The sequence below is a fragment of the Physeter macrocephalus genome, chromosome 20 (assembly GCF_002837175.3).
Source record: "Physeter macrocephalus isolate SW-GA chromosome 20, ASM283717v5, whole genome shotgun sequence".
In the NCBI taxonomy this organism is placed as follows: Eukaryota; Metazoa; Chordata; class Mammalia; order Artiodactyla; family Physeteridae; genus Physeter; species Physeter macrocephalus.
In genome coordinates, this window is record NC_041233.1 from 79651132 (window position 1) to 79661262 (window position 10131).

At 46.5% G+C, this 10131-nt stretch overlaps 2 protein-coding genes across 2 annotated transcripts in view; one reads left to right on the plus strand and one right to left on the minus strand.

The window, feature by feature from the left end:
* DOCK1 (dedicator of cytokinesis 1) overlaps positions 1-10131 on the plus strand; it is a 495771-nt gene that overhangs the window by 437373 nt on the left and 48267 nt on the right. The window lies entirely within an intron of this gene.
* LOC114484611 (dedicator of cytokinesis protein 1-like) overlaps positions 3136-10131 on the minus strand; it is a 40822-nt gene continuing 33826 nt past the window's right edge. Inside the window, exons 7-9 of the mRNA XM_055080982.1 lie at positions 5533-5622; positions 4556-4660; positions 3136-3263 (exon numbers count right to left, since the gene is read on the minus strand). Coding sequence (XP_054936957.1) covers positions 3180-3263; positions 4556-4660; positions 5533-5622 — 279 coding nt within the window. The 3' untranslated portion in view covers positions 3136-3179. The remainder of the gene's footprint in view (positions 3264-4555; positions 4661-5532; positions 5623-10131) is intronic.

Genomic DNA, 10131 nt, shown 5'->3' on the forward strand with positions numbered 1-10131 from the left:
AGAACTACCATACGACCCAGCAATCCCACTACTGGGCATATACCCAGAGAAAACCATAATTCAAAAAGACACATGCACCCCAATGTTCACTGCAGCACTATTTACAATAGGCAGGTCATGGAAGCAACCTAAATGCCCATTGACAGACGAATGGATAAAGAAGATGTGGTACATATGTACAATGGAATATTACTCAGCCATAAAAAGGAACGAAATTGGGTCCTTTTTTTTAACGTGGATGGATCCAGAGACTGTCATACAGAGTCAAGTAAGTCAGAAAGAGAAAAACAAATATCGTATATTAATGCATGTATGTGGAACCTAGAAAAATGGTACGGATGAACCGGTTTGTGGGGCAGAAAGTGAGACACAGACGTAGGGAACAAACGGATGGACACCAAGGGGGGAAAGTGGCAGGGGGTGGGGGGGGGATGAATTGGGAGATTGGGATTGACATAAATACACTAATATGTATAAAATGGATAACTAATAAGAACCTGCTGTATAAAAAAATAAGTAAAATAAAATTCAAAATAAATTAAAAAAAAAAAAAAAGAATTCAAGAGAGCCTGAGATTAAGGTGGGGCCTCAGAGCCTGAGCGCGACTTTCCAAGCTGGCTCCTATAGGTCACAGCCAAGAGATGAGGAGGACCAGAGGGAAGAGGGTCCAGACCGAAGCAGAGGGACCCAAGGCTCTTGGCCTCCCCTGGCGCTGAGGGGGTGGAGGTGCTGGCTGGACTCCCCTCCTGGAACGTTTGCAGTTGTCGTGTGCACACGAGCCGTCAACGGGTGACAGGCTAGAGCACACAGAGTGCTCCTCCTAAAGGCTGGAGTCTGTCCCTCTCAAATGCCACTTCTGTCACCTCCACAGGGTCTGGAGAGTGCACCTGGGCGTTGTTTTGGGTGGCTGGGCTGGGCGACCTCGAGGGAGGGTGTTAAGTAGGTAAGCATTCCTCTCTACTCAGGCTGTCTCGTTGAGACCTGTCTCGTGACACGCTCACTGTGTAAATATGTGTGTCAGGAACGTTCTGATTCCAAGATGGAACTGGTCTCCATATCTTCAGAGATTCAACAAGTGTGTTGTGAGTGGCCGCTGAATCACAGAAAGGAGTCAGTGGATAGTGTGATGCTGCAGCTGGTTCTCGAGGCCCTCCACCTCCCCCCACCCATCTTCTTGCCCCATCTTAGGGCTGTCTCAACATCAATGAAAAGTGCCACAAGGTTTTCCTTGTTGCAATGAGCGGAACCCACAGAACCCGCAGAACAGGAGGCTGGCGGCTCGTGCTTCTCCTTGGACTTAGTTGCTGTTTCATCAGGGACCCTGGGCAAGAGGGTCCAGGCCCGCCGGTCATGAGTTAGGGGCAGCCCTGTTATCTGCCCTGACCCTGGACGGATGCCACAGTGCAAGAGGGGGAGGGGGGGGAGAAGGGGAGGAGGAAGAGGAAGGGGAAGAGAAGATACACAAGCAGAGATGTCCTAGAGACTCAGCTCCAAGCCAAATTAAAATTTGTCTAGTTAATGAATTTTCACAAAAACAGAGCCCCTGGGCTTCCCTGGTGGCGCAGCGGTTGAGAGTCCGCCTGCCGATGCAGGGGACGCGGGTTCGCGCCCCGGTCCGGGAAGATCCCACGTGCCGCGGAGCGGCTGGGCCCGTGAGCCGTGGCCGCTGAGCCTGCGCGTCCGGAGGCTGCCCTCCTCAACGGGAGAGGCCACAACAGTGAGAGGCCCGCGTACCGCAAAAGCAATAAAAAACAAAAAAAAACAGAGCCCCTGTGGCATTCCATTTATCCCCTTCCCTAGTCCAAAGTTATTCTGAGCTCTTATAAATCACTAAAGAAGGAAGAATTTAAAAACTGAATATGTTGTTTTCACTTTGTGCTTAGGTATGCCTTAAAGTACCCATTACAGGAGAAAAATGTGCTCTTTCTTTAAAAAAATAATCTGAAGCAGAAACCAAAGTCATATGTAGTCTTAACTAGAAATATAAATACACAGTACGGGCATCTTTTAGGGCTATAAAAAGCCAAACATTTCAGAAATTCAGGTGATTTAATGTATAACAGGCTACTATGAAACTAGCATGCATTTATTATGCTCTACACTAGAAGAAAGACATAATAATAAAAATGTATATAAAGGCTTTAATAGAAAAACACTAGTGAGTTATAGAGGAACACACTAATAACATTTTCTAGAAATGTCAATTACTTTGCATTTTGAAGTGGTCCATTCAAGCCTGAAAACAGGAGGGAAACGTACATATAGTTAAAGATATTTATTCCTTGTAAGAATCATAAATATTCATATAAATGCAAAAAACCCCAATGCGATCAATTCTTAAAGCAAAACAAAGCAGAGGGGACAGCAAGTCAGTTCTCAGAGGCTGTGCTCCCAGCACTGAATGAAGTAGACAAACATGCCACCCACTTTTTTGTAACTGCTAATGTCGTTGTCAGATGGAGCCCTGACAGGTAATCTGTGAAGCATGATGAATGTATTGCTATAGCCCCACAGAATTATTCGGGGGTGGGGGGCAAGTCAGTTCCATATTAATCAAGCCCGTTAAACTCGTTATTCGTACTCTGCATTTTGTCCTTGTGACGGGCAGGTGACCCAGCACGGTCCCTGGAGCACGGATCTCATGTGACCTCCCAGGACAACCCTGGCATCAGTTGGCTTGGGGGCTGCAGAATGCTCATCCCGCCCTGCTGCCACCTCAGGACGCCAGGACAGAGCCGGAGTGGCCTTAAATTACAGCACTGTCCAAGGAGGGTCACACACACACTCTACATCCAGCACAGCACAGGTCAGCTGTGATTTAGGGCCTGTCCCTCCCTCTCAGTCTTTCTTAGAGACACACACACACACACGGAGGCATATGTACAGATTCACATACATTAATTAAAGCCTTGAGCAACATTAGGTGACTTCAACTCCAGGCTCATTATCCCCTTTGGATGGGTTTTTTACTTAAAAGTTAATTTCAAAATCCTCCCTAACCACTATCTTAGATGCCACAGCTGCACGATGAAGGTGACGGTGTTAAGGAGAGACTGACCAGCAGTGACAGGGACAGGCCAGACGGCTCAGGCACCCAGCCAGGACCCTGCGTGAGCGTATCAACTAACAAGTCACCTTCTGGAGCTGGTCAGCCCTGCGAGGGCCACTTGCTGACGTCCCTATACAGAACGACAGGTCCTCACCACGTAAGTCCTTCCTGCTGGTACCGGCGTGAAGGGATGTCTTAAGACTATCAGGGCCTCCTGTGGGATCAGAAACACCAGGGCCAAAGGAACACACCTCTGGGGCGACAGAAATCTCCCAACTGGATCTAACTGCCCCAGACAGGTGTGCCCTAGGCAGAGAGCTCCTGCTTCTCTAAAACCAGAAGGGTCACGCATGGTCTCCCAGGATAAGAGAAAACCAGGTGACATTAAAAAAAAAGGTCATAAGAAATGACAGGAAATCATGGTCAATGGCATCCAAGAATGAGTTCTGGAGAAACTTTAACAATTCTACTAGTAGGCTAGGCAGCATTTATTTACGCAATTTCTGGCCTCATGATTATTGGGTGACTTGGCTGGTGATCACAGTATTTCGTCCATCATGTGTCAAAGAGCACATGCCTGTCTCAGAAATGGAGTATGATTCTGAGTTTCCAGCACTGGGAATCCATTTCCAGTTTCTCATATAATTAAAAACACTCATGTTCATAGCAGTGTTATTCATAATAGTCAAAACAACCCAAAGTCCATCAAAGGACGGATGGATAAACAAAATGTGGTACATCACTACGATGGACTATTACTCTTCCATAAAAAGGAATGAAGTTCTGATACGCGCTACCACGTGCATAAGCCTTGCAGACATGATGCTCAGGGAAGTGAGCCAGACACACAAGGACAGGTTTTACATGATTCCACTTAAATGAGGTCCCCAGAACAGGCAAATTTTGAGACAGAAAGTAAAAGTGTGGTTGCCAGGGCCTGGGGGGAGGGGAGAAGGGGGAATTATTGTTTAATGGGATAAGAGCTCTAGTTCGGGATGATGAAAAAGATCTGGAGATGGATGGTGGGAATAGTTGCACAACAAACTAAATAAACTTAATGCCACTGAACGATACACCTAAAGAGGGTAAAGATGGTAAATTTTATGTTATGCATATATATCTTACAGAAATTTTTTTTTTTTTTTGGCCGTGCCATGCAGCTTGTGGGATCCTAGCTCCCTGACTAGGGATTGAACCTGGGCCCCTGGCAGTGAAAGTGCGGAGTCCTCACCACTGGACCACCAGGGAAGTCCCCAACCACAATTTTTAAAGTATACATAAATCTCTGAACAGGAGCTCTATTTGGGAAAAAGGAAATGGAAAGTTTATATGCAATCAAAAAGTATGATCAGCCCCTCTCTGGCACCCTAAGTCAAGCACAGAGCTGTTAAAATAATACAAAGAGTCGGACTTCGGATGCAAAGTCCAAACTCTTCCTCGGAAAGGGAAGAGGCTCGCTGCCCAGGGAGCAAATCCTGACCCAATCAAAACAGAATCCAAAGTTACCCGAAGGAACGTGGGGAATCCTTGTCCGTAGTAACCGACAGCAAAATAGTCAGGCTTGGGTCTTATCACCTTGACGATGTTTTCATAAAATTGAGCCTGTTTTTTCTGAAAGGAAGAAAGGAAATGCATTTCAGGTTTGAATGGCGTAGTTGAACATCCATGCATCTGGACTCTTCCAGCTTTGGCAGTTCTAGCCGGGGGGAGGGGGAGAAGGTGGAGGAGCGGTGCTGACGCAGGCATTGAATTTAACCTCACCACGAAGCTCTGACAGTACTCCTCACTCATCCTCCAACATTCAGCAGGGGAATTTGACCAAAGAGGCAAATGCAGCAACCAGTTGTGATTTATAGGTGTTTTAATAACCAAAGAGGTGCCAGAGAGATGGTTTTTCTTCTGATTAAATGTCTGATCTTTAGGATTTTTTTTAAAAAAAGGTATCAGTCAGATAATGGGATACATTACAAGAGAATTTAAAAGTGCAGAATTCTGTTCCACATTCATGATACACATCACAACATCATAAGTCGATCTGCTGAATACAAAAATGATACAGCAGAGAAAGCAGTAGTTAGAGACCGATACCTTCTGTGGCAGGAGAAAGGTCTGGGCTAGTCTCCATCCGTCCCCCTCTTGTGGACAGGCTCACAGTTTTAAACGAGTGGAGACTCCTGGAGACCTTTGGGCCATCAAGACCAAAGTACACCTAGACTCAGCAGTTGTTCACAAATAAATCGTTCAGAGGCGTCTTAGAGTTTGGTTACAAAAGCTCACTGGGGAATAAAAAGTGAATACTCGTGGGCCAGAAAAAGCTCACTGGGGAATAAAAAGTGAATACTCGTGGGCCAGAATCAACCAGCAAATAAATCAAGTGTCCTCCTGGACAAAATGAAGGAGAATCCCGACGTTCAAAGGAAAAGAAAAATTCCAGAAGGACAAGCTGAGATTGCCTGTTCATTTAAAGAGAAAGAAAGACCTACCAGCAATTCGCTAAGTTGTTCATAATCAAATATCTCGTTTTCATACTGTTCAGCCAGTTCCTTGCCCAGGGCGATGGCCTCTTCCCACATCTGTGAGGAAAAAGAAAGCAACAAGGGAAAGAGAAACTCAAACCTGAATCGTGCGGTCAAAGAGTAATGCCGCAACACAACCGTTCATGATGAAACAAGCTGGAAATACACTCGCTTAATCTGAAAGCATTGGAAAAATACAGATATTTTCTAGAGGCTCATGGCCTTTGGCTCGGGCATCAGTTGACCAAACTGGTCAGCTACTGGCTCATCAATCACACTGGCCACTGCCCCTGGTCGGAGCAGTCGGCCGGCCAGTCCTGCCTCGCCTGCTGCTGGCCGCTGACGGCCATCTGTCGGAGCAGCCGTGGAGCTCAGAAAGGAAACCACGCGGCGAGGTTGAGAGGAGCGTTTGCGTAGAAACCACAGGCCTGATTTTGCTACTTTCCCAAATCATCCCATTTAATAAGCTCTATGTGTCAGTGGTCAGAAAGACAAGGATCTATTTCAACTCAAAATTAAGGCTTGCAAGAAGTTCGTGTTATGTTTGCAGATACCGTCAGGATGTAAAATCTGCCATCGTGGGCTTCCCTGGTGGCGCAGTGGTTGCGCGTCCGCCTGTCGATGCAGGGGAACCGGGTTCGCGCCCCGGTCCGGGAGGATCCCGCGTGCCGTGGAGCGGCTGGGCCCGTGAGCCGTGGCCGCTGAGCCTGCGCGTCCGGAGCCTGTGCTCTGCAACGGGAGAGGCCACAGCAGAGGGACGCCCGCGCACCAAAAAAAAAAAAAAAAAAAAAAAAATCTGCCATCGTTTCGAAAGGGAGAATTTTTTATGGTAACGGTTTAAGTTTAAAAGTGGGTTTCCCAATCAGGTAACATTTATTAAAATGCTGATAAACTTTTGACACATGTGGATTAATTTACTGATACATGTGGTAGGCCTGAATTTCCCTTATTTTCCTTGGGAAAAATAAAATACAGTGGTTTACTTGAGAAGAACATGGAAAATATGGAGGAACTATCTCCTCCAGAAAGCCTTCCTGGGTGCCACCCACTCTCTGCCTCTGTGCTCCTACAAGACCCAGGATTCCCCTACTAAAAAAACTTCGGGTAATGTACTGAAAGTGGAATGCTCCTTTGTCATTCCTCCTCAGGGACTATAAGCCCCTTGAGGGCAGGGCCTGAGCATTATCAAAACCTCTGGACCGTACGGAGCCCAGGACCTGCTCAACAATGTTTCTCAAACAGAAATGAAGGTTGTTGACTTAGAATCAGGAAAGTGTCACACCACCCTACATACTGGGTTCCCAGACACGAATCGCTCACTTCTCCACTGGAACCATCCCCACAAGGTGGTAGCACTGTTAGGGCAGTGACTGCAAGCTTATTCTACTTCCAGCGAGATGCCACCTGCATTGTCTTGTTAAAGGCCTTCGCCTTGTCAGGTGGGTATCTTTATTACACGTGTTTGGCAGATAAGGAAGCTGGGGATCAGACAGGTAAGTTACCTGCCCAAGGGCACACAGTGCGGTGTGCTCGGCCCAGCTTGGTCTTTTTCTGAAGTTCTTGCTCTCGATGACTTAGTTGGAAGTGCTATAACAAAATCCCACACAACAGGTATTTCCTTCTCCCAGTTCTGGAGGCTGGGAAGTCCAAGATCAAGGTGTAGGCAGATTCAGTTCTTGGTAAGCGTTCTCCTCCTGACTCGTAGACAGGCACCTTCTTACTGTGTGCTCACATGGCCTTAGGAGAGATCTTTCTCTTCCTCTTCTTATATGGGCACTAATCCCATCATGGGGGGCCCACACCCTAATCATGACCCAATATAAACATAATTACCTTCCCAAAGCCTCACTTCCAAATATCATCACATGGTGGTTAGGGTTTTAACATATGAATTTTGGAGGGATGCAAACATTCAGCCCATAACAATGACCATGTGCCAGCACTTCCAGCTGCCCCGCACCCCCTCCTCCTGGAATGGGTTTTAAAGGATGCTAAGCTAGTCCCTAACTTCAGGCTCTCACTGAGAACGCAGGGAGCCGGGTCCCATGCCTGGCATACCCTTGGCACTGAACCCTCACCTGCCTGCCAGTCTTTGCCTTTTCTTAGTAGAACCACACTATCAAGGCCCTACTTATTACTCAATCACCCAATAGACTTAAAATACTCTTTACACAGCTGCTACTTAATGAAACCAGCTGCTATTTTTGATGAGAAAAAGCTATTCTGAAATTGCATTTTAATACTTTGAAAGACATCTTAAAAATAAGCCCAGAGTAGAAAAAGATGTCAGAGTTAGGACCAGCAGCCAGGGAAGAGAGAAAGTGGCTGAGATGCTCTTCCTAGAACCACACACTTCTCTTCCCAAGAACCGCTACCTGTCTCCTTCATCCTGTTGAAGCTTTGCATCCTTTGAATATCTTCGTCTGTTGCTCCAGCTATAGCTCAGGTCCTTTGCCAGAGCCTAAGCTCACATTCCTCGGAAGAGGGAGCTTCTCCACTTGGAATGTCTCTTTTAAGCTCCAGTGACCAATTCCTCCCTTAGTGCATTTCCATTTCAAAGAAATCATTACTTTTAGTTGTAGTTCTCATTCACTCGATTGATTTTTCTTTAGTTTTCCGCAAGCTAATAACACCACTCTCTTAGCTGCCTAGAATCTTAGGGCTTCTAATTCACTGCTTAATCTGTTGTTATCCTAAATGACAGATGAGATGCTTTAACCTATCAAAAGTAATTGTTTTTAAAAGAAATATGTCTTGAATATTTTATCCAACTCACCCAGAGGTTACACAGTTGTGTTTTTTATCTGATTTTCTATAAACATACATTCCCTTCTCCACCCCCCTCACCCCGGAATGTTTTAAAGGATTCTGCATTAAGGAGATTTTCATCTACTTTGAATTGGCTAGGGCTCTACAGAGTGTGGGTTGCTCATATTTCCCGTGTGAATACCTTGGAAAATATTTCCGTGCCAGAGAGAAAACAGATTCAATATGATCGAGCTTTAGATTATCTCAGTCGAAGAATCGCTTTAACCTGTGTGATTGAACACCCTACCCTGGCTCCATTCTTAGACATGCAGTAGGCAGATGAGGTTTACCACAGTCCCAAATGAAAAAGCACCCTAGCAACGCTCCGCTTTACTTTCTGATTTGAAACCCGTAGTCCATTTTACAGCATCCTTGGCCTTGTTCGTTCCCTTCCAACATGGAGCACACTCTTCCCACCTCCTCTTTTTATCAGAGGATCTCAGCCACATTCTCTTGAGATGATCACCTTTTCTTTCTGAACCTTTCGGTTCCAGGAAGTCCCATTTCTGCAAGTGTCATGAACAGAAAACTTTTTTTTTTTTTTTCTGATGAAATTCCTTCGTTAGTTCCAAGACTGAAGTGGCTGTAGAGCACATATCAGCGATTGCTTTCCTATGGAGAACTGTGAGGTTGACGAGTGACCAGTCGGGTAGAATGACAACACTGATCTAACAGGATCAGGGAGGCAGCAGAGGAAAACCAAGATGGCAGCCTGGACAAGCACCCTTTACAAATAATTCAGGCCAGTGATGACTCACCAGGATATTGGTGTGCAACTGCGGTTTAACCCGCTAACTAGCTCTAAGTCCCTCACCAGTGAAGATGTTTTATGGGATGCTCTTATTGCAGTCATTCTAAAATTCATCTGGCTTTCCAGGCAGTTGTCGGGAAAAGAGTCATATTCAATCACCCTCTAAATTTCCAGTGCCCTGCACAGGAAATGGATGAAGAGCCAATGCTGTGGAAGATTCCAGAGCACTGTTTGAGGGCCCTCAGCACTGGAGGGGACCCATGTGGCCCAGAACTAGCCTTATGCCCTGGCTAGTGAGTGCTTCACTGCAGGAATGACGTGAGTGAGAATCTCTTTCCAGTCCCTCGAGGATGAGGGGCTGGATTCCCCAGGAAAGATGTGTGTCATAAGTCTGGATGGCGACTCCAAGGGGTGTGGTCCAGCCGAGAGGGGACCCAGCCAGTCCCGGCGTTGCTGCAACCTCTTCTTACAGAATGGAGACTCCTTATGGGCACCTCCACTCTCTCTAGGCCTTCCCATCTCTCCCTGAGCCAAGCTGCATCCTGGGTCCTCCTGCGGTTCTCAGCTGATCTCCACTAATCTGAGCCAAGGCTGGACACTTTCTGAGGACATTTCTGAGAGTGAGTCAGGCCCCGCTCTCCCAGCCCCTGCAACGGAGCATTTGCTCTCTGCTCTGCATCAAAGCTGCCCAACCGTGCAGTAACGACGCCACCCTCTCTCTGAGCGCACACATGACAGAGCCAGAGCCTGAGAAAGGGGGTCAGATGGGCTGGCTGCCCTCTGGTAGGGCAGGAAACCCAGTGGGGTCTGGGACTTGGGCTGGACTTAGGAAGCCTTGCTGGAAAGGTTCTTACACTGACTCGAAGACAAATTCTGCCTTGTGGTGCAGTCAGGCACTCAAGAATTACTGACCATTGAAATCAGGTTCCTTTTTTCCCCACAGCAATTCTTTTTGTTTTTTTTTTTTGTTTTGTTTTTTGTTTTTTTTTTTTTTTTTTTTTTTTTTT